The 23,899-nt window shown below is 34.2% G+C and overlaps 2 protein-coding genes and 1 pseudogene across 3 annotated transcripts; all 3 read left to right on the top strand.

The window, feature by feature from the left end:
* On the top strand, positions 1,468 to 4,336 carry LOC18778155 (peroxisomal 2,4-dienoyl-CoA reductase). Its single transcript, XM_007211649.2, has 5 exons — positions 1,468 to 1,790; positions 2,467 to 2,626; positions 2,788 to 2,957; positions 3,188 to 3,410; positions 3,933 to 4,336. Exons 1-5 carry the CDS (start codon positions 1,605 to 1,607, stop codon positions 4,085 to 4,087), a joined length of 894 nt encoding a protein of 297 aa, XP_007211711.1. The 5' UTR covers positions 1,468 to 1,604; the 3' UTR covers positions 4,088 to 4,336.
* On the top strand, positions 11,406 to 12,898 carry LOC109948526 (annotated as a pseudogene).
* Positions 14,457 to 21,909, top strand: LOC18778497 (protein ROOT HAIR DEFECTIVE 3 homolog 2). 2 transcript variants are annotated; one of them, XM_020562961.1, is made up of 23 exons: positions 14,457 to 14,782; positions 14,868 to 14,934; positions 15,021 to 15,123; positions 15,301 to 15,371; positions 15,889 to 15,952; positions 16,037 to 16,102; positions 16,214 to 16,261; positions 16,342 to 16,404; positions 16,513 to 16,569; positions 16,854 to 17,012; positions 17,111 to 17,179; positions 17,273 to 17,364; positions 18,607 to 18,685; positions 19,194 to 19,359; positions 19,423 to 19,547; positions 19,664 to 19,926; positions 20,005 to 20,101; positions 20,192 to 20,362; positions 20,448 to 20,552; positions 20,934 to 21,028; positions 21,136 to 21,232; positions 21,317 to 21,601; positions 21,697 to 21,909. In XM_020562961.1, the coding sequence occupies exons 1-23, from the start codon at positions 14,635 to 14,637 to the stop codon at positions 21,706 to 21,708; spliced, it is 2,502 nt and encodes an 833-aa protein (XP_020418550.1). In that variant the 5' UTR covers positions 14,457 to 14,634; the 3' UTR covers positions 21,709 to 21,909. The 2 variants fall into 2 exon arrangements, with proteins under 2 accessions (XP_020418550.1, XP_007214194.2); XM_007214132.2 differs by having other exon boundaries at positions 14,458 to 14,782; positions 21,317 to 21,909.

The raw sequence follows: 23,899 nt of genomic DNA, 5'->3' as shown, positions 1-23,899 counted from the left end.
CTTGGAAATACATTCGTATGTACGATTCTCGAAGAAAAAGAAATACGTACGGCCATACTTAATTAGAAATACAAACACACATCCTACGAAACCTTTGAATGCTCTCTAAAGTTATACACGTATATACGAATTGAAAAGATATTAGTACAATGAAAATATTTTAAGAAGAAGATTAGTACAGTAATAAATGCTTTAAAATATGTTTAACACTATTATTAATGTTGTAAACAAGATGCACACTGGTGATTAAAATAATCACGCATGATAACATGATTTATTATATTTAAGCCAGGGTACGATGAATTCATCTGAGGAAGAAAAATAAAAAACCACAATTTTCTTCTCCCGCTGGATTTATTTATCAACGATTCCGTGGTTGGTTAACACTCTTTTTGGTCCTCATAAAAAACCAAATACAGAAAAGAAAAAAAAAAAAAAAAAACTCCATGGTCAGTGGGTGGAGGTTGACCAATACACGTTCGAATATGCCATAAGCACATTCGATTTCAGATTTATGTGGTGGGCTGACATCATTTCTCATATGAGAATTGTGAGCTTGAAGACTAAGATATTTTTAATTAATAGTAGAGGGAAAACCGTGGACAATTAATTTAGACATAATTATGAATCTTAGATCTAATGTTCCGATAAAAAGCACTTTTTCACAAATATTTCTAATTATTGGATGGCTTTGACTTTATCAAAGTGTTCCATTCATCCTCCATTCTCTAAATAAAGGTTTTTATTTATTTATTAAATTTAACCGTACAAGATCACGGAAAGAGTAGACTCTTACTATGAGGTGCACATTCACATTGATTAAAAAGTGTCAATAAATTATAAAAGAAAAGAAAATGTTATATTGATTTTAATTAATATGGCTATCCACCTCATCTCCTACATAAGATGATACGAAAATATGATATACAAATTTGATAAAAGTAACATTATTCTTAAGGAAAAAACATTTGACGGCTACTGAATTTTGCAATTTAGAATTTGTAATTATTTTAATAATTAGAATAATGAGATTTCATTTCAACCAAAGTTGGAGAAGGATCATTGTCAATACGTCGTTAACTATTTGGGAACTAATACAATATTATAGTATGTATGAGTAGGTTTTAGTAAACTAATAAACTAATGTAATCCTGAGGTTAACTTAATCAAACTGTAATTTGACGTAGGCTTGGAGTTGACATGCAGAATTTGTTTTGTGTGAAACATTCACAACTCACAACATTGATATATTTTTGTCAATAAACCTTTTTGTTTTTATTTTTATTTTTGTCTATGTAACATAAACACGTGTCTAATTGTGATTTGCCTCATACTATAAAGATGAGTAAGATGTAATGGAAAGCGAAACTATTTCTCCCAAGTATTTATTTCTCAACGTTTATTGGGCTGAAAATAAAAGGTACATTAGTATATGAGGTTATGGGCCGACCTTACTCAGCCAGTTGAAGAGTCAAACACGAACGGCTGATTGGTAATTTGGTACGTCTCTTTTGTCGAATGCGATCCTGGCGTTGTCCGTTAAACTCTAAACTAGGAGAGTTAGAAACTTTGAGAGAGAGAGAGAGAGAGAGAGAGAGAGAGCAATGGAGTCTCCATTCAAGGCGGATATACTGAAGGGGAAGGTGGCTCTGTTGACAGGAGGAGCCTCAGGAATCGGGTATGAGATATCGCTTCAGTTGGGCCAGCATGGAGCCTCCATTGCTGTTATGGGTCGTCGCAAACATGTCATTGACTCTGCTGTTGAAGCCTTTCAGTCCCAAGGCATTCATGTACTTCTCTCAAGCTTTAATTCCATCTTGTTGATGTGTTCTGTGTTGTTTACGGGTCTTTTATAGTCAAATTGTTACCTGGGTGCCTCTCTTTTGTTTGTGTTTTTCACTCTTTTATGTTCAATGTCATTTCTATGCTCTCTAATTGTCATATGATCATCTGGGTATCTTTCAGTATCTTATTTTTGTGTTGTTTTCTTTATAGTTGATTTCATTTTATGGGTTTTCAATTATTCTCGTTTTGTGTTTGGTTCCTGAGAAATTTATGAAAAATAAGTTCAGCTGCGAGTTATTTTGCCAGTCTGACCAAAAAATGCATCATTGTGGGAGAACATGCATCATTAAACAATAAATTTGATGTATAAATGCATGTTTGATGATTATGTCTATCAAATTTCAAGTTAAAAGAACTCGTACGTACCTGTCCAAATTTTCAGGAATCTCTTGTCAGAGAGTTTTCCAAAATGCTGAATATATTTGTTCTACTTCAAAAGTTCTAACTATTTGCCTTTTTTATATTATCTGCCAGTGCCGAATTTAACATTCTTACATTAGACTGATCTATGCAATTGTTGAAGTATTTGGTTTGATGGTTTAAGTTTAAGCATTGAAGTCCAGTTTAATGTCCATAAGAAAAATAAAAATCATGGAAATTAGATTGTTGTATTTGTTGCAGGCTATTGGACTTGAGGGCGATGTTAGAAAAAGAGATGATGCAGCTAGAGTTTTGGAATCAACTGTGAAGCATTTTGGGAGGCTTGACATCCTTGTGAATGCTGCAGCTGGCAACTTCCTTGTGCCATCTGAGGATCTATCCCCCAACGGATTTCGAACAGGTTTATCTTTACAAGTATCAACCTAAGCATAGCCAGTTTTATCCATATTTCATAGAAGGATCTCCCACATTATTAATCTCTGGATATTGCCTTTAATTTGATAAATTGCTCCTAGACTCTTAAAATGAATTCTAATTCTTTGAAGTAATTGTTTCCTGCAGTTATAGATATAGACGCTGTTGGCACTTTTACAATGTGTCGCGAAGCACTTAAGTATCTCAAGAAAGGAGCGTCAGGAAAAGACTCGTCTGTTGGTGGAACAATCATAAACATAAGTGCAACTTTGCATTATACAGCTACTTGGTATCAAATTCATGTATCTGCAGCAAAGGTTTGTTAAATTCGTAGAAACTTTTGAAATAACTTTGCTCGTACGTGTGCGATTATGCATTATTTTCTTTGTTTTTCCCTTTTTTTTTTTAAAAAATAAAAATTATGGACAACGTATGAAATGCAGCCTAGTCTCTCCTGAACTTGGGAAAGGTAGCAAGTAGCACTTGACTACAAGGACTGATGATACTGACTGAACCGAATTCATCTATATTCTGTCCTTTATACCAGGCTGCTGTTGATAGCCTTACAAGAAGCTTGGCATTGGAGTGGGGCACAGACTATGATATTAGAGTCAATGGTATTGCACCAGGACCTATTGAAGACACTGCTGGCTTCAGTAAACTTTTACCTCAGGAGATTTTGAGCACACTTAAAGAGCAGACTCTTGTATCTAAAGTAGGTCAGAAATGGGATATTGCTATGGCTGCACTATATCTTGCATCCAATGCAGGTTATCAATCTAATTCACTCCTTGAAGTATGAGTATTCCAAATTGCCCACCATCTTACCTTCTATTTGCAAAATAGTTTTGACAGTCCCTTGACTTGCAAGAAAGTTTCTGTTTTTTTCACGTTTTTTTAGTAAACACCTTATTACCTTAAGTTTTGATAAAAACACTAATGAAATATTTACTAGCAGCCTTTTTCTTCATCTTTTTTTCTTTTTCATGTTATAAATACAGTGAGGCAACGTGTTCTTTAACCAGTCATTGCAATGTCACCAAGTGACTATATGTGCTAGTAGTTGTAGATGAGTCCATTAATTTTCTCTTATGATATGAGTAGTTGAAATGGTTCATGTCTGCTTTGTTATTGTATGCAAATTATGCAGTATCTTATGGATTTCTGATCTTTCGCAAATTGCAACTACTACTTGAGAGATAGTACAGTATTGATAACACTTTGCAACTTAAAAGTTCCACATTGCTTTAAAGATTTCCATACCTCATTTCTCATCCGTATGGTGCTTTTAGGAAAATACATCAACGGAACAACATTGGTTGTCGATGGGGGAGACTGGCTGAGCAAACCCTCCCATCTTCCAAAAGAGGCGGTGAAGAAACTGTCCCGAGCCGTAGAGCGAAGGTCTAAAGATAAACCAGTTGGGATTCCTAAGAGTAAGCTTTAATAATTCCATTTGATGATCATGATCATGACCAACTCAAGTATTTTCTTTCGTTCCACATCAAATTGAATGCATTGCCAGTGTAAATTCCTTCCGGACCACTTTGGGAAAGATCCATAGCTTCAACTTCTAAATGTAAAATTATTGATTACTAGAACCAGTCAAACGGATCAAAGAGATGATATTGGATATGTAATATCCATCTTGACAAATAAATGAATTAGTATTAATTACTTCAATCACTCAATTTGGTTATGATTATGTTTAATTTTGAGTCGGTTAATTGCCTTTGAAATTGATGGATCAATCACAGGAAAGAGCACTTTAATGAACCCTCTCTTCCACACCATCTTTCAAGGAGATGGATGTATATATAGGAGGGAAGGTTGGTATAGTTTTCTATTTGCAATATGTTTCTTTGCTTCCGGCACAAGTAAGTTAATTTTGTATGGGCCACTAAAGGGGATTTTTTGCCAGGCTAAATGAGCTGATATAGACTCACGCTAAGCTTGACTTATGTATTGCGTTTTTTTTTTGTTGTAATTTTTTTAAGGGAGATTCACTATTATACCCAATATGGGGGCCAAAATTATAAAAATACCCTATATAAAATGGACTTTAGAAACACACCCAAAGTCCATTTACAACATAACAAAAAAGCTTTTAACTTCTTATAAATTACAAAACTGCCATCAATTTCTTAAAACAAGCCCAATCCCAAAATCTCATAAAAATACACAAAGCACTCAATAGGGCATCAAAGTAATTTAATAATTAATATTAAATTCAATAAGGCCGGCTATCATTTTTTGGGTTTGTTTATAGGAATTCAATTGTGTAGGGTTTATTTATAATATTAGTGCTAGAAATGGGTATATCACTAAATATCTCTTTTTTTAACAACTTCATTTCGATATTTTTCAAAATGATTTATATACAAGATTTATTATTATTTGTTGGGAAAAGAGCCACTAAATTTATTTCAAGTACATTTAAATAGAAAAAGGACTAGATTATTGTTCGGATTTTAAAAATTGAAACTTGGAAACAAAATTATTATTTTAGTTTTAAAAAAAATTAATTTTTAATATATATTATTAGAGAAATAAAATGAACTAAGATATAAATATAATAATATTATGTATTTTTTTTCTCTAAAACAAATATAATTTAATAAATGGGCTTTAAACGAGGTTCGGCCCATTGGGCCCAATTACCTAATCCCGGCCTACACAAAGATATGGCTCGGACTGGCCTAATCTGTTTGATACTTCTACCTTCATTTGCCCCTAAGCCCATGGGTCGAAGTGGATAGCCCGATGTCCGATAGGCCAAAGCTCTACCCCACCTGTTCTTTAGGCCTGCTTTGCTCGGCCCGCTCTTGAATTTGGTATGGCTTGGGCCTAGGATTTGAAACCCTCAGCACGGTTCGACTCACCTAGCTAGCTTTCTGGTGCTCTACTGTGTCATGGACTATGCCAAGAGGATGTTTGAGGCGTGGGTCGCAAGGATAAAGGTGAGGGTCATAGTAAGAGGCGCCGTTTTGCTCTTGCTCGGGTCCATTAACCGTTGGTTAGGGTTGTGGTGATTGGTTCTAGGTCTAGCCAGGCCTAGTGTACATAGTAGTTTAGCGTTAGGGATGAGACACATTAAAATTCAATATAAGTCCCAAAAATGCAAATAAAGAAAAGAAAAAAATTAGAAAAATTAGAGCCAATCACTTATTAGTGGAGGCGGCTGAGATTGAAATCGAAAAAGCAGCGTGGTTGATGAGGAAGCTGGAGAGAGTAGGGGTTGAACCGAGAGGATGAGGCAGAGTGGCAAGCTTAAGAACACAGCACAGCTTGGTTGTTCTTCACCATCAAAATTTTCCTAATGTAGTTAGTTAATTTTTTTTTACTAAGACATAAATTGCAAATATAATTCCTGGTATATAACCCAACAGCGTCAGCAACAAGGTGATCCAAAATTGCACCTGCAATTTCACAAATAACCCACAAACACACGCAAAAATTAAAGCCTCATTAAATATTAATCATGATTAGTAATAATTAATTAGCATTAATATTAAATATTAAACATATAGCACACCAATTTTTTGTATTGAATAAATGACTATGTGACTGGTACCTTACAGCCATAGCGAAGCAAAACACCCAACCCAGTGGTGGAAGAATTATAGCCAACAAGATTTCTATGCGCTTTACCTCTGCTTTCTCCCTTTGCCTTGTTGGGTTTCAAGTTTGGAATGCTGAATGAACTGAGCAACTCTCTATATTTAGATAAACTTAGGTAGGCAAATTGCCCATCATCATTTTCCCACTATTTACCAAAATGCCTCTCTACCATTTGATTTCAGATTAATGAGTGAAGAGAAAGAGAGAGAGACAGTGCTAATACAGCTTCGTCATCCCATGTACAAAATATATAATTAAGCTAAAGTTAATTATGCACTAATTATAAATATTCATCTTCTATATCGTTAACACCTATTCACATGATTTTTTTTTCCCGAGAAAAATAATTAAAAACGGTGAAATTCATATGCATATTTTTTGTGAGGATCGATCCTAGCAGGTGTACAGAAGTACTTGATTGCATCTAGTTCTGTATTATGGTAAATTAAAAATGCAGCTAGAAGGAGCACATGGAATTGCAGTTGTATCAAAGTGGTCCATCCATGGTCAATAATCTCAATGCCCTAATTAGTGCGCAGAAGATCACATTCATACATGGGGTATATAGGTAATTTCAGTCGAGAACTACAAAGCTTTGGTGTCTTATTGCATGCAGCGACTGTTAACCACCCCTGCCCTTTTGCCCTTTCGTCTGCAAACCCAGCCTTATGGATTTTGCCATTTATAGACACTTTTTAAGGCTGTGAGCCAACTAGGCTTTCCCCAAATGTCAAACAAATCGAAGACTTGGGTTGATGTATATATGCATGACGACTTGGGTTGGCTTATTGGTTGGCGTTAGTGTATTATTAAGTGTTAATCATCTATGTAAACATGGCCTAGTCATTAAGCATGATCGTGGAATTTCTGCTAATTAGTTAAAGTGTCATTAGTCTGCAACTGACGATCTTTATGAGTCACAACTTTTTTAGGCACGTCCAAATGACTCATAAACTTTGATTTACATCATCAACTTCTACTATTTGTACACCAATTATATGCCTGTCCAAATTTTAGGAAAAAAACAAGAGGGGTAAATTAAGCAAATCAATACATATGCATTGCCTGGTTTTGATGAGACTAATTATATGTAGATTATGTTAATTAGGGCAACAAATTACTAAAGATTTCATGTAAATTTAATTGTGTGTGTGTGAGGCTTTTTCCCTTACTGAATTACTGAATTATTGTATCTTGTATGGTAGCAAATTAACCCTAGTTAATTATTTACCCCAAGAACAACCAAATTGGATAAAGAGCAAAGGTTGAAAAATTGTTGTTGATTGATCCCCACCCTCCCCAAAAAAAAAATTCAACACTGCAATGAGAATATAATGATTTATCTTCAGTTATGGGGCCCCACACCTTCATCTCATCGAGAAATTATAGAATAGCACGGTATTACCACGTCAGCATATGATACTCCCATTCAAAATTTGCCATGTGTCATATTTAAAAGAAAATTAAAACTATTTATACAACTGGAGTTTGACTTCCAATTTTACCCTTTGGAATAAAATTAGAAAATAAGAAAATAAAAAATAAAAATCCTTCAACTCGGAGTCCTCCTCCACCCCTTTTATTTTAATTTTTTTCTAATGTTATTTTAAAGGGTAAAATTGGAGGTCAAAGTCCAGCTGTATAAGTATTTTTAATTTTCTTTTAAATGGGACACATGACAAATTTTGAATGGAAGTATCATATGCTGATGTGGTAGTACTGTACTACTCTATAATCTCTCCATTTCATCGGACCACTACCAATACTCAACACTCCAACCATTTCAAAACCCTAGCATATTACATACATTCTCATGAAATGTGACCGTTGGATGAGTGCTATGAAAAGAGAAGGGGAAAAAAAAAGATTGTTTGCCTGCCTAAAATGGAACTCAGTTTTACGTCTCCTTCATTGATATATTGCTTCAGTCTTACACAGAATCACATGGACTTGGTGGACTCAAATTCAACAATCAATGTTAATTAACTATCTTTTACGCGCTTGCATTGCATGAGATATTTAGTGCTTTGAATTTTGACTCAAAAGTTCATATACTTTTCAAAATGAAATGTGTGTTAGATTATTGAAATTATTTAAATATTGCGAAATATAGATAAATACATCGCGTATAAATGTTGACGTTCATTATCCGTACATTAATACTTTATTAGCTAATATATTTCATCCATACATTGATACGATTATTCTCGATTTAGGCTTCTCAGTTCCTATTCAGGATTTTGTGGGTTTCTTTGTGTATTGGTGTTCGGGCCATGGTTTGGTTGGCTCCCTCTTAAGTTCTTAACCAAAAAGAAAGTTCCATTTCTCTACTTAATTATTCTAAATACATTTTTTTTTTTCTAATTTACACAATTTCATTTTGTTTGAAAACTGATATATTGTATTTTTTGTGTTGGTCATTAGTCATTGTATTCAAGATAATAATGATTCAAATTTGTTTTAACCCAACATTTTGAACGATTCAACTTTCACAAGTGACTGATCCACTAAATTTTCATTCACCTCCAAATTTTGTCAAACAAAGGACTTATTTATTGACATGCCAAAATTGGTTGAGTCCCCCTCCCCAACCCAGCAACCCTCCCATATATCTTCAAATTCCAAAACTCATTTGTGAGCACCCCACTCCTCAGTTGGGGTGGCTGGACTATCACCTAAAGGCTAGAAAACCATTTGCTAGAGTATGAAACCATCTTAAAGCTCAAAACTTCAAATTTCAATAACTAATATAATTCAATTCAAGTATATAGTCATCACCTAATTAGAGTACTAAATATGTATAATATAATATAAATAGATGTACACACAAACGGTCCAGTTTAGTTTAAGTCGGTTTACAAAAATTCAAAACCAAACCAAATCAAAACATATATGGTCTGGTTCGATTTTTAAACCATTTGACTTTTTCTTGATCAAAGCCAAACTAAACTGGTAATTACCATTTAGATCGACCAATTTCATCGATTCGGCCGAATTGATGCCCACCCCTAGTCATCTTCCAGGACTTGGGTTCTATTTCGATCGCCGTACAAGTGCAAATATTTTGCCTCCAACACAAAATACAGGAGCCACACAATTACTACAAGTCAAGAAAACGTAAGGGGTAATGAAAATCAAGACACAAAATCTAACCATAATGCCATTAAATTATAGTAATTTTGACTCTGAAAATTTATAGACGGTAAATTGGGGCATGTATGTAAGATTAACTTCAAAAAAATTATAAGTAAATTTATTTGATTTTATTTTTAAAGTACCTATGGAAGAAAAGATATAGTGTCGTTGCTATAGACCACCGAGTAAGGGCCATGCTGGATAGTCTTCACAATCATGGTAAGCAACTGCCCCAAGCCTTCGAGTGGCAAAAGGATCTTCACCACAACGGGCCAAAATTGTGAATGAAAGAAGACATCCAAGACACTCATCACCACCTTAATCCAAGGTAAGGATGACCGATCAGCAAACTTATTGACTGCGTATATGAGAAAAGACTCAAACAATATTATCAGAATCCAGTAGCACACAATCATTGTCGACGATAACGACATTATGTTTTTTCAAGTTGGAAAGAAGGTTGAACAATTTTAATAATCAAGGAAAGGAGAGGATGAAGAAATCAATGTCTTTCAATTATAAGATATATATGCACGTGTGTATATATATATATATAATAAGTAAGCGTGTATCGACTTAATTAAGCATACACGCTTGATTTAATTAAGCATTGCCAAAATTTACTAACCTTGTTCATCTTCTTCTATTAGGGGTTGGAAAAATAATCACACGAGAAACTAAAACCGGAAAATCTACCATTATTGATAGGAAGATACCCAAAATCTAGCATTTAAGATAATATAATTAAATTAGTTTGCTACAAGCCTTTCTCTTTTCCTAAACTAAACTAAGGACACCAATCTTGATCGTCGTCCTTGTTTGTTTGCATTTGTTTGAGAAACATGATATTAGTGTTACCACTGTTTCTGTTTCGTGTGGTATCGTTAGAGGTGGTCCAAATTTATAAACTCAAAAACAGATTTTAAATTCAAAGGCCCAAAAACTCGTTTGGTAGGCTCATTTTAAAAAACCCAAACCCAAAACAAACTCAAAAAGACCCCTATTATTAAAAACATAACAAATGCGTTTTTCTTGAATTCTTTTTCTCTCATCGTTTGCTATTGCTGGTTCGCTCGAGCTGGCTCAAGTTTCAAGCTTCCAGGGCAGAAACTTGAAGCTCTCTTGTTTGTTGGTAATGTGAGTTTTTGTGTCAATTAATCCTCTTCGTACAAAGAGTTAGTGTCAATTAGTCCTTCCCCTTCATCATTTAGAATTCAACTGTATTTGTGTCAATTAATCCTGCCCCTTTATATTTAGAATTCAACTGCATTTGCTTTTTTCATTTATTAATTAGGGGTTAAACCAAAGTTTTTACCAATTTTGGTCATCCAATTTTCTTTTATTTTGTAGTAGTATCTTGCATCTACTCTGTCAGCTGTCTATGATTTCAAAATCATTGCTTTGTACATTTTTGCATAATTCGTATTGTAACGTAAATGGTCAATGGAACAACTCGGTTTTCTATTTTCACCTTAACACATATTCTTTTTTTTAAATATAGATGGTTACGATGCATGTCATTGATCTTTCTTATCTCGTCTGTTTATCTTGAAATTCTAACCATGATCCAATGTTGTCAATGAAAAACAATTAAACCGAACAGAGGAAAACTTCTCTGTCTGGAGCTTATATGCTGATTAGAATATTAATCATGATCAAACAAAGGATAATATGACAAGCTTGTGAAAGCAAGAAGATAAAGTTATGTTAGATGAATGGTCTGAGTTTTTCCTGAATTTCATACGTGCTCAACTTCCTCGATCGTTTCTTCTACGTAGGATTCTTAAGGAGCTGGATCTTTTGTTTAGTTCCTCAATTTTATAAACTCAGTAGTGTTTGTTTAGTTATGTTTTCTTAGTAGTGGTAATGGGTTTATTTTGTTTGCTGTTTTTGTTTTATTTATGTTTTCCTAGTAGTGATAATGAGTTTATTTACATATTTGTAGTTTCAGCTATTTAAATTGATTGTTGTTGTTTTTTACATTGATTTAGTACATAGTAGAGAGATCGATGTCAAACAAGGACCTTGAAAATGAGCTTGATGATAAAGCTAATTGACCAAAGCCTATCGAAGACCATTTTATTCATCTATTATATGAAGAGGCAAAAAAAAAAAAAAAGGGCTTGCAAACCAATACTTTAGATAAGAATGAGTGGGTTGGAATAGAAAAGAAGTTGTTTGACAAGTTTAGGAAGAGATACAATCGTGACAAATTGAAACAGAAAAATAACTGATTGCACAAGATTCACCGTGAGTTTGGAAAGCTCATTTCTCATACAGGGATGAGTTGGGATCCAAACATGAACACTGTTCAAGCATTGGAGAAGTTTGGGCATCATATCTCAAGGTATGCATCTTCTTGTATAACTTGTATTGTTTTGGCATCCTTCAATGTGTGTGCATTTTCTAATGCCAAGACTGAAGTTTCATTGGCAAGGCTTGAGCATAAGAGTGAGAAGGAAGTATCCTCTCCATATAGAGAATTGAGCACCATTGAGGATTGTATGGAAATATTATTAGAGGCCATGGAGGGAGTGAATGATGCTCATGTGAAAGCTTTGGATAAGTTTACTATTTGGATTGGAGGAAGCTGTTCTTGAAGATGTCGGATCCATGAAGAATAGTGTGAGCTCAATAGCCTACTAAAGTATACAAAAATTTATCGATTTTAAAGTATTTCATTAAGTGGTGTATGGTGTGAGACTTTTAAGTGGGTATATAAATACCAAATCTCATAACAAACCTCACGCTTACATGCCTGATTCTTATAACCCACGCACTGCCCTCAACAAGAACTAATGAAAAGAACCACCAACACACCAGAGCAGATAACAGAAAAAAAAAAACCTACACCAGACTAGGCATAAAAACAAATGTATGTCTTTAGATTGGAAACACGTCAAATCACCTAGCCCAGCAAACTAACTCCTTAGGGGGCATGGGAGTCATTGTTTTGAAGGACAAAGACCCACAAAATTGGGCATCTAGCTGTTCAGACCTCCAAGTTATGAATGAAAAACTTGTTGAACATATTCTAAATATTGCAGTGAGAGTTTGTGTGGAATTTCAAGTGAAGTGGATAGACGATGAGAAGATCATGGTGGTGGTGAGAAAGGAAAGGGTGAAGGAGGCCATAGAGAAATTGATGGATGGAGAAGAAAGCCAAGGGAGGAGAGAGAGTCAGAGAGTTAGCAGAGATGACAATATTGAAAGAAGAATCAGCCACTATATGTATAACACATTACCTTCAGTGAAGGGCACGTCAATAATTGACCAAAGCCAAATAAGGAAAAAAAAAACACAAATGACGGAAGAAGAAGAGAAGGAAAAAGGAAAGAAAAGAAAATAGAAAACGAGGAAGAAAGAGAGAAAAAGGAAAAATATGAGAAAAGATGAGGGTGAAGTATAAAGGAGGAGTACAGATCCGAAAGTATCAGTTGCCCAAAAAGCTACAAGCAAACCAAATATGAGATTATGCCACAAGCAGCAAAAAAATCCTAATGGTGCGTTTGGACGAGGGAAATAAACTTGAAATTTTGACAAAACTTATAATTTCTAAATTGACATGAACCAATTCCGGTGTTTGGATTAAAAAACTAGAAATTTAGAAATTCTGTGTGGAAAAAAACATGGAATTTGGAGATCATAAATCCCAAGTTTAAATTCTATTTAAAAGTCATCATTTCTAAAATTCCAAGAGAGATTGAGTTTTTAAAAAAAAGATAACTTTACAAATAAAGGTTAAATTCCGTGTTTTAAATTAGTCACCCAAACAAGAAACTTTACAAATTCTGGAACATTAATTTCTATCATTTTAAATTTCGTTATTTATGAAATTCTTTGTACTTTTAAATTTCCTCATCCAAACGAATTGTAAGTGAAATTGCATCTATTAAAATCATAAATAAAACCATGTAATTTCAATCTATTAAAATCTTGTAAATACAAATCCTTCTGAAATCCATTACATTGTAATCTTGTAATTATAATCTATTATAATCTTAATTGAATACACCCCTTTATCTTGGTTTTCAACTTGTGGTTTATAATTAATGGAGGATTGGATTGGAGTTGTGAAAACTTTTAAATAGGTTCAATGATTATGCATGAAAATCTTGTGGATATGCTCTCTTTCTCTTGCTTACTAAGAAATATTTGGAACCACACAGTACCTCTTGATTTATTGCTCATTTTTAGGTGTCTTCTCTTATGTGTCTTCTTCGTCATCATATATGGTACTAAAATATGGATGTTAAAATAAATTTAACAATGTTTATTAAAATATATTAATTATATATATTGTTTTTCAAGAATTCAACCAAACAAGTTTTCAAATTTTAGAGATTCAAAAATAGTTTTCAAGTTCAATACCAAACAACTTTTTGGATCTTTAAAAATGAATTAGAGAACTCCTTGTTTTTAAGAAAAATCATAATTTCTGAATTCCTTACTTGGATAGGATACCAAACGTGCCTTTAAATTTTTTTTTCCTTTTTAGTCACGTATACTTTGAATTTTAAAATTCAAATTTATTTTTTCCCATATTTTCTTAAGCAGACTTGACATATTAAATTAGGTAACATAGAATAGAAAATATAGCTACATTAATATTAGCATGTCAAAACCTTTATTTATTAAATTCTTTTAATCATGCATACAGTACCTTTTCACAAAAGTAATTATTATTTTTTGAAAAAATAATATAAATTATATTTTTGATGAACAAAAATAATGTGAAAATATGTAATTATATTTTTTGAACAAATAATATAAATTATATGGCGTAAAAGTCACCGAAGTAAATTTATTTGACAAGTGACCGATAAACACGAAGTTTTCATTGTAGAGAGAGAGAGAGAGAGAGAGAGAGAGAGAGAGAGAGAGAGAGAGATAGAGGAGTTAGGTGGCGAATCCAATTCTGCCACCAGCGATAATACAAAATGAATTCAATGACACATCGCCAATTTTCTTGAAACCAGAAAAAAGAAAAAGGAAAAAAAGAAATAAAAAGAAGAAGAGACTCGAGATCCTAATTCTATTAGGAGATTTATTTTCTATTTTATTAGGATTTTATTTCTTTATCTTTTAGTACGTATCTTGTGTAATAAAAGAGTTTATGTATTTCCTACTATAACCCTACTAAGGTCTCCAAGTATATATAAGTCGGCACTTGAAAGTTGGAGCCTTGAAGGCTGGGTTTGGGCTCTAAGAGTTGGAGATTTTGAGAGTATTGTATTCATGGAGGAAGATTGCTGCGCCACACAACTCATCTATGGAGATGGTGAGTTTAACTCTTCTGGGCTCGACAGGTTCGTCAAGGAAGTGAAGCTTGCTGAGTGTGGACTCTCCTATGCTGTTGTTGCCATCATGGGTCCTCAGAGCAGCGGTAAAAAAAAGCTTTTTTACTTTATTTAATTTAATTGATTGAGCTTGAGCAACATTGGGGTAATTAATTGCCTATGAAATCACAGGGAAGAGCACTTTATTGAACCATCTGTTCCACACTAAGTTTAGAGAGATGGATGCATACAGTGGAAGGTTAGTTTCTGAGGTTTTCAGTTGGTAATATACTCAATTTGCTTTAGAATAGATGCCAAATGTATATGTGTATGTATTTACTTCAGGAGCCAAACAACTAAGGGTATTTGGATAGCCAAGTGTGTTGGCATTGAGCCTTGCACGATTGCCATGGATTTGGAGGGTACCGATGGTAGGGAGAGAGGCGAGGTAATCAGCTTTCTGTTAAAACCCCATTTGTTCTTTTTTTGGGAGGGATATAATCAGAGCTATTAATGCCTAGTTCTATTCACATTTTAAACTTTTCATAACTTCTCTATGTAAAATGTAGTTGTTCTCAGATTAAATCGCCCTTCATGCTTCCTCAGAAATTCTGTTATTTTCCAGGATGATACTACATTCGAGAAGCAAAGCGCCCTATTTGCCCTGGCAGTTTCAGACATTGTGCTGATAAATATGTAAGCTTGTTTTTTAGTTTATCTTGGAACTACCTGGCTGATAACGTACATTACTTTGCATAGTTGATGGGCATATATGTAGTGGTTACCTCCAATTTGTTAGTGGGTTGTAACTTGTTCTGGTAAGTGTTATGTCAAATGAGCAGACGTGTCTATTTAAGATTGTCACATGCATTGGTATCTCGTGTCAGTTTGTTTTAGCAAGACAAAGTTATTTTCAAATTGGTTTTCAACATCTATATTCCTAGGAAAGAAGCTTCTGATATCACTTCATTCTCAGTGAGTGTTTAATTAGGACTTTGCCCTTCATGAAAACAGGGGCTATTCACATTAGGAACTTTTAATTCAGAGTCCTGAAGTTGTTTGACATTTGAAGATAACAGTATATACGTAGGCTCATAGTGACAACCATATACTGTCTACATGACTTCTTATCTGGAAACTCATGTCAATACATATTTTTTGATTGCACATATACATGTAATTTAAAATTAATTGGAGATTGGATAATATATAGGTGGTGTCATGATATAGGTCGCGAGCAAGCTGCAAACAAACCTTTACTGAAAACAGTTTTTCAGGTACCCTTGAACCATGTCTATATCTCTACTGTCTATTCAGCATTTAATGTCGGTTAATGAAATTCTGGGTTTGAATGTATATAGGTCATGATGCGCTTATTCAGCCCCCGTAAAACGACATTACTGTTTGTTATACGTGATAAAACAAAGGTCTGGGCTTACTTTTTCAGCTTATTAACAGGATCTATTCAATTATGTTGCCCTCGTGAAATATTTTCTTGTTCCATATTAAAATTTTCTTGTTTGTGGCTGTTTGTTTAGACCCCGTTTGAATATCTGGAGCCGGTTTTGAGGGAAGATATACAGAAGGTAATTTTCTCTTCAACGTTATGTTGTTTTTATACCTCAGTTGTTTTCTTTGTATCTCTCAGATATTTTAAATTCTGCAGATATGGGATGGAGTTCCGAAGCCCCAAGCCCATAAAAGTACCCCCTTCAGTGATTTCTTTAGTGTGAGATCTCTTATATCCTTCTCTACTCTCAGACAGCCTTGTGTTCTATTTAATGTCGTCATTAGTCAAAGCTTATTGTTGCTGATTACTACATTCTTTGACGTGAAGGTAGAAGTAGTTGCTTTGTCCAGTTATGAAGAGAAGGAGGAGAAGTTTAAGGAGGAGGTAACCCCTCTACTATCAGGAGCAATTCATTATGTCCAAAATCATATTGGCCATTATATTTCTCTTTTTTTGGTTTCCGATTTCTGGGGCATGTTGTATCATCTACTTATTGGTTGAATATGTATATTTATAAATATGAAGAATTGCTTGATGTCCTTCATATCAGGGGAAACATAATCCTTTGAATTCCTTCACGTCAGGGGAAACATTTCTTATGTTCCTAAGTAAATTAGTTCATTGTAAATTTACTGTGATACTTACTGGTTATGGCCTGTATCATGCAGGTTGCTCAACTGAGGCAGCGCTTTTTCCATTCTATTTCTCCAGGAGGGCTTGCTGGTGATAGACGGGGTGTTGTCCCTGCCACAGGATTTTCCTTTAGTGCACAACAGATTTGGAAAGTAATCAAAGAGAACAAGGACCTGGATCTTCCCGCTCACAAGGTTTCTTAGTTTCTTTTCTTCCCATTAGAAAATTATTTGTGGTCTTCACTTCTCATATGCCTATGACATGTGCATAATACTGTAAATGATTAAATTAGGTTATGGTTGCTACTGTTCGGTGTGAAGAGATTGCCAACCAGAAATCTAATCAGTTAGTCTATGATGAGGTATGTACTCATTTATCTCCATTTTTGAGAGCTTAGCCTTCTAATATGATCTATAAGGTTTTATTGGTCATTCATTGGATGAATATGATTTAGGATTGGTTGGCATTGAAAGAAGCTGTCCAAATTGGTCCCGTACAAGGTTTTGGTATAAGGCTCAGCTCCATCCTAGGCACCTATCTTTCTGAGTAAGTTTCACTCTTGTTTAAATATGTTAGTTTAAAATTCCAAGGTGAACAAGGGGTTGCAACTGTCTATGTTTGTGATTTTCTTTTAATTCAATGATGAAAGGAGAGGGATTTGGTGGAACATCTAACTAGGAGAAGAAACACTATGTTTCCTTTCTTTTCCATTTAGACAGCATTTATACCCTGCACCCATTTCGTTTCTAACTTACAAGGCATTGTTCTTCATTTGTTTCATTGGAAAAAAATAGAGACTTGGCAAAACCTAATACCATTTAAGTGTTGTTACCTTTACTCTCTTAATTTAAAATTTTCTTATTATTCAAAAACATGTGTTAAAATTGAATATATTTTGGTGGAGAAAGATATGAGGAAGTACATACACTGTTAGATGCTTAAGATCATTTTCTCTGGTTGTAGTAGCTTCACGTGATCTGATTATATTTGCTTGTTTTCAGTCATCCCCCTTCTCTCTCTACAAAGTAGTCTGCCAGGCTGTTTATATTGCTGGACTTGCAACACTGACTCCCGACTGTATATATTAGATTGTTTGTTCTGAAGAACCAAGCTTATGTGCCTTATTTAAGAGCTCCATCTTCTGTATTTCCACCAGCTGAAAGTTAATTTTGTCAAAAAATAAAACTTCTCCTAAAGTTCGTTGAAAAAGATAAACCTTCTCCTAGGTGATAGTACTTATGGCACGACAATAAGTAAATTTTTTTTTATCCCTCAACTGCTTGCAAGGAAGCAACCAAATGCTATGAGTATGATGTAAAGTTCTCAATATTTGATAGGCCAGACATTAATCTGTTGGTTATTTCACACTATAATAACAAAGCAACCACTGTAGCCATACTGCTTTTCAGAGAATAATTCTTTTTGTCTGTGTAATTTTAGGTAGTATAGTGTTTCTCCATTTTATGCTGTAAATATCAATGAGATGCTATTTGAGCCTGAGTACCTGCTATTACCTTATATTTGCAGTAGTTTTATGTTGTCATTGGACTGATCACCTATTCAAAAAAAATTTGGATGCATTTTTCACACGTTACTCTGTCCACTGGTTTTGGCTTGACTACTAAAACTAGCGAGTAGCATCTCAGTGTTGAGGGATTCTTAACGTGTATATGTGTGCTTATTTTGTGTTTTTACTATGCATAGGAAGTTTAATTGTTGGTGTTGTATGGCTTGTACTGTTTTTAGTACTGGCTTTATTTCTGTCTTGATCTTGCTTATGAATGACAGATATGACATGGAGGCCGTCTACTTTGATGAAGGTGTAAGGAACTCAAAACGACAATTGTTGGAGTCAAAAGCATTGGATGTATGGCTACTCTCTGTCTCTCTAATTTAACAGAGATTTTAGTTAGGTTTTCAGTTTCTTAGACAATTCTTGGAAAATAGGGAAGTCGTGATTAGTAGTGTTTTTTTTCATTTTTCGAAGCCTCCAAATTAATTTGAATACCACATTACTGTTGACCCTAATCTCAAAATGAAGGGCATGATAATGAAGTGCGTTGGCAACATAAATTTTCTCCTTCTGGTAGTCCTGTCAAATAATTATGTTTAAAATAAGCTGCCAAACATCATTACTGAAGCTTGACTCCATCTAATTACATACGAGAAGTTTAAAGTGACTATAGAGCTTGCTTGTTATTAATACTCAAACAGTAACATTGCCTGATCTTTATAGTTCAGATTCTCTTCAAACCCAGACTAATTAATGTGCAGGATGGATTTCATATTGTCAATTTTGAGAATTCATAGCAGCCACTGATTCCAATTATCGTGCTTATTTTAGCTTAAATCTTGTTTTCCTATGAATTTTCCAGTTTGTTTACCCTGCATACACGACCATGCTGGGACACCTGCGTTCTAAAGCACTTGAAGATTTTAAAGTGAGGCTGGAGCAATCGTTAAACAAAGGAGGAGAATTTGCTTCATCTGTTCGTACCTCTAGTCAGTCTTCCATGCTTGAGTTTGACAAAGGATGTGCAGGTAATTAACATGCTTGTCAACCAAAAAAATCTTTGTTATTACTTATCTTTTATGCTTTTTCAGATACTGCCATACAACAAGCTGATTGGGATGGTTCGAGAGTCAGGGAAAAACTTAAACGTGATATAGATGCTCATGCATCATCCGTTCGTAGTGCAAAGTTGTCAAAACTGAAAATCAATTATGAGGTAGTTTTCTGATGATGGAGTAAATTCTTGGTTATACGCCGGATGATACCGTTAAAGTTATGCTCATATTATTTGTTATTCAAAATACTCAAAGCAAATACCCTTTAATTTTGCAGAAACAACTTTCTGCATCTTTAACTGGACCTGTAGAGGCACTACTTGAAACTGGTGGAAAAGACACTTGGACTTCAATGAGAAAACTTCTTAATCATGACACTGAAGTTGCAGTATTGGAGTTCTCAGCTGCAGTTGCTGGTTTTGAGTTGGACAAAGATACATCTACCAAAATGACTCAAAATTTAAGGGATTATGCAAGAAATGTGGTTGAGAAAAAAGCACGAGAAGAGGCTGGAAACATTATGATCCACATGAAGGATCGGTAGAGAACTAATCAACAAATTTTCTCCTTTTTTCATTGTCAGATTGGTTGCTTATCACCTTTGTTAACATTTCTCAGGTTCTCGACAGTCTTCAATTATGACAGTGATTCAATGCCTAGGGTTTGGACTGAGAAAGAAGACATTAGAAGTATTACCAAGGATGCCCGCTCCGCGGTAATCATTGGGAACTTTTATGGAAGTATAGTTTATCTGTCTATTTGTGTTAAAGTGATATTATTGTATTTTATGATCTCTTTCTTGCAGTCTCTAAAGCTTTTGTCGGTCATGGCTGCCATCCGCATGGAGTCGAAGCCAGATAATATTGAAAAACTTCTCTTTTCTTCTTTGATGGATGGAACTGTTACTGTTTCATCTTCGCAAGATAGGAGAGTAGCAGCTTCTACGTATCCTCTTGCCTCAAGCACTTGGGAAGAGGTACACCATTTAATGTGTTTTGGTTTATCAGTATAATGTTTGTATGATCAAACTGGTTTCTTATTTAAGGTTTACTTTGAACCAGGTTTCATCAAAGGATACTTTAATTACTCCAGTACAGTGCAAGTCGTTGTGGAGACAGTTCAAGGCAGAGACTGAGTATAGTGTCACTCAAGCTATTTCAGCCCAGGTATATTTTTAGTTTCTTTTATCTTAACTCTAACTTCAGTAGTTTAATTGTTCTAATTATGATTTAAACGGTGTTGCATGAAGAATAAATGGATTTTGTTTTTCATGAAATGTTCTGCAAAATTTTGAATTAGGAAGATCTGGATAATTGGAGTATGCTCTTGCTAAAGTGATGGGCAACTAGTAGTAGGAACTTGGAATTAGGATATGTGCATCGTCTTCAGATGACATTTCTTTGTTCTTATTTATCCTAATTCAAAACATTTTATATGTGAAGTTCCAGAACATATGGAAATCCTAATCTTGACTTTTTAACGGCTTAGGCTTGCTCAATCTAATCGTGCAATTTTATTTTTGCTGCTGTTTGTTTTTGTATTTTCAGGAGGCTCACAAGCAGAGTAACAACTGGTGGCCTCCTCTATGGGCTATTTTGGCGATGATTGTTCTTGGTTATAACGAAATTAAACTCCTTATAACGTAAGTTTATTAAGAGTACTAGGTTCTCCACATTTGTTAATTGTTTGGATGTCCCTAAAGTCTGTCCCATCTGTTAATCACGTGGCTTTTCCCTTCAAATAAAACAGGAACCCTCTCTACCTCATGGTTCTATTTGTTGCATATTTAATTTCAAGGGCCTTATGGGTACAGATGGACATTGGGCGAGTGTTCCAACATGGCATCGTGAGTATAAAATTGAGTTTTACTGGAATTTTCCTTATTTTAATCAGGGTTCGAATTTTAGTTTCTTTTGTTTGGTGCTAGCAGCTGTCAGGAATACTAACTATCGTATCGAGGTTTCTTCCAACTGTTATGGATCTTCTAAGAAAACTTGCAGAAAAATCTCAGGGTAATCCAGCACCTGAAGCACCCAGGCGGCCAATTTCTGTTGCTTCCCAGAGTCATAGAAATGAAACCCCTCTGCCAAACACAATATCAAGCTCAATTCCTGAGTCAACTGTGTCATCTAATATGTCGTCATCGGATGGTGGCGTCGAATACTCAAGCCCTCCCTTGAGACAAAGGCGACCTACAAACGTTCAAGAAGTTGATGTAAATGTGTTTGTACCGTGTGTATCAGATTAGAATTACAAAGCTGTTGTGGCGTTAGTTTTCTTTCTTTTTGATTTTTTTTTTCTTGTTTGCAGTTGATGAAATAAATGGGGGCTTGCTGAAAATACCGTGGTCTTACAAAATAGTTTAGCTGTTATTTTTGTTTCTAGGTGAAGTAGAAATTAGATGACAGTGGAGATGAGATTAAGAGGGAAGATAAGAAGGGATGATGTGAGGGAAGAGTAACAAAATTGAAAACAAAAACTAGAAAACTGAAATCTATTTGAAAATTTTCACTTTTGTTACTACATCCTCTTCTCATATCTCATCTTCACTCCATTCGTATTCTCATTTGCCTCTAAATTATAGTAAAAAAATGAAAAATGAAATGATTATCAAACGGGCTCGGCACTTGAGAAATGAAAACAGGTTTGAGGTTTGCATTACCCATGCTACCAATGTAATTAAGTTTCCAAAAATCATTGGAACATCTTTATGTGATAAAATGAAGTAGACGAGCTCAATGTTTCAAGTAAGTGTTGTTAAATGGTTTTCGATTTAAATAATATTCTTTTCTTTGGCAAGTTGAATTGAGGCACATAAAATGCAGTTGAAAAATTGGGCCAAAAGCTGGAGTAACACAAATAAACCAAATTTCTTGGAAAAAAATATAAATTATTTTCAAAAGGGCTTTATTATTATTTTATTCATATGATACCATACTTCAATCTAATTTAAACTACGAAAAAAGATATTTAAATTCGAGTTGCAGAGTGAGAGCACATCCGATAAATGGTGGGAAATGATAGTGGGGAAAGGAACAAGACGGATATATGGTGGCCGAAATTCATTTTCTTTCGGATATTTTTATAAATATTACCCAATTCTACTATCAATATTATAAAGATACCTTGATTAATCCAATCTGGAGAAGAAAAAAAAAATCAAAATTAGCCACCTGTTATGTATTTATTAATATTTTATACATGAAATTCCTTTTTTGTCCTTGTGTCATAAAATTTAGATAAAGAAACTCACATATTGCCACCTGGGTTAAATTTAGAGAAAACGGCCCATATTCTATCTTAGTAAATTTAAGTTTTAGTCACAAAAAAACTTTCACTTTTGACTCTCAACTTTCAAATTAAAGACATGTAAATGTAAAGGATTCCTTAGGAAATCCAAAAAAAAAATATGGGCAATTTTGTCCATTTTGACTTCTTTTAAGAAATTTCTCTCTCTTTGGGTTTTTCCAAAGTCTCCATGTTATCTTTTCTTAATTGTAAAAATAAAAATAAAAATAAAAACAAAATCAGATAATAGGTCATATTTTTATGGAATATACTCATATTATCCTTTTTTAATTCTAAAAATAAAATAAAAAATAAAAAAGAGAAACCAATTGACAAGGGGCTAGTTTCTTTTTTGTTTTAAAGTTGGATACAATCCGGAGTGGGGTCTATAAGGGGTGTCCCTCAAATAAGCTTATTTGAGGGATCCCTCAATGGAAGCTCTCTGATATATATATATATATATGTGAAAATTTAGGGCCCCTTAATTGGAGGCCCATGGCCATGGCCCTTCCCGCCACCCCGAAGGTCGGCCCTGACCTTACCTATTGTTAAGGTATGAAATTTTCAGGAACTCTTATTATAAATTTTGAGGTCGGTATACCTTGGCAAAATTTCAAAATTCAATAAATAGATTTGCAATTAAATTCAAAACAAATATGATATTTAATGTCCTACAAATCCATAATTTACCTTATTTATGTTTTAGGGGCATAATTAGAACAACAAAATAATAAATAAATAAATATAATATAATATAAACATAGATAAATAAAAAAAGATATGTAATTTTATGTGACACAAAAGTTAAAGGACTTGGATCAACAACAACGTCTACGTGGATTGCACTCAAAACCTCCCTTAAGAATTGGACTTATGCCAAATTTTCTAATTAAATTTTCATGAAATCTTTAGTAATTTGTTGCACTAATTAACATAAACTACATATAATTACTCTCATCAAAACCAGGCAATGCATATATGTATTGATTTGCTTAATTTACCTCTCTTGTTTTTTTCCTTATCAAAATTTGGCCAGGAATATAATTGGTGGGTATTTATAGCACTCATCCAACGGTCACATTTTGAGCCTCCATGAGAATATATGTAATCTGCTACGGTTTTAAAATGGTGGGTATGTATAACTACATCTCTTCTGCCTACTACGATGTCGGTTTCTACAGTGTGATAGGGAAAGAGGGAAAGAGAGAAAGAGAGAAAGAGAAAG

This window comes from Prunus persica, chromosome G4 (assembly GCF_000346465.2).
Source record: "Prunus persica cultivar Lovell chromosome G4, Prunus_persica_NCBIv2, whole genome shotgun sequence".
NCBI lineage: Eukaryota > Viridiplantae > Streptophyta > Magnoliopsida > Rosales > Rosaceae > Prunus > Prunus persica.
The sequence above is the reverse complement of the archived record's forward strand: the minus strand, read 5'-3'. Positions and strand labels throughout refer to the sequence as shown.

What these genes read in the sequence shown, in the direction of transcription:
- LOC18778155 (XM_007211649.2), top strand. Translation starts at nt 1,605, where the DNA reads ATGGAGTCTCCATTCAAGGCGGATATACTGAAGGGGAAGGTGGCTCTG. An exon ending in TTCAGTCCCAAGGCATTCAT is followed by an intron (nt 1,791 to 2,466) that starts GTACTTCTCTCA and finishes TATTTGTTGCAG; the next exon opens with GCTATTGGACTTGAGGGCGA. An exon ending in TTCATGTATCTGCAGCAAAG is followed by an intron (nt 2,958 to 3,187) that starts GTTTGTTAAATT and finishes CCTTTATACCAG; the next exon opens with GCTGCTGTTGATAGCCTTAC.
- LOC18778497 (XM_007214132.2), top strand. Translation starts at nt 14,635, where the DNA reads ATGGAGGAAGATTGCTGCGCCACACAACTCATCTATGGAGATGGTGAG. An exon ending in AACTGAAAATCAATTATGAG is followed by an intron (nt 19,548 to 19,663) that starts GTAGTTTTCTGA and finishes TTAATTTTGCAG; the next exon opens with AAACAACTTTCTGCATCTTT. An exon ending in GAAATTAAACTCCTTATAAC is followed by an intron (nt 21,029 to 21,135) that starts GTAAGTTTATTA and finishes CAAATAAAACAG; the next exon opens with GAACCCTCTCTACCTCATGG.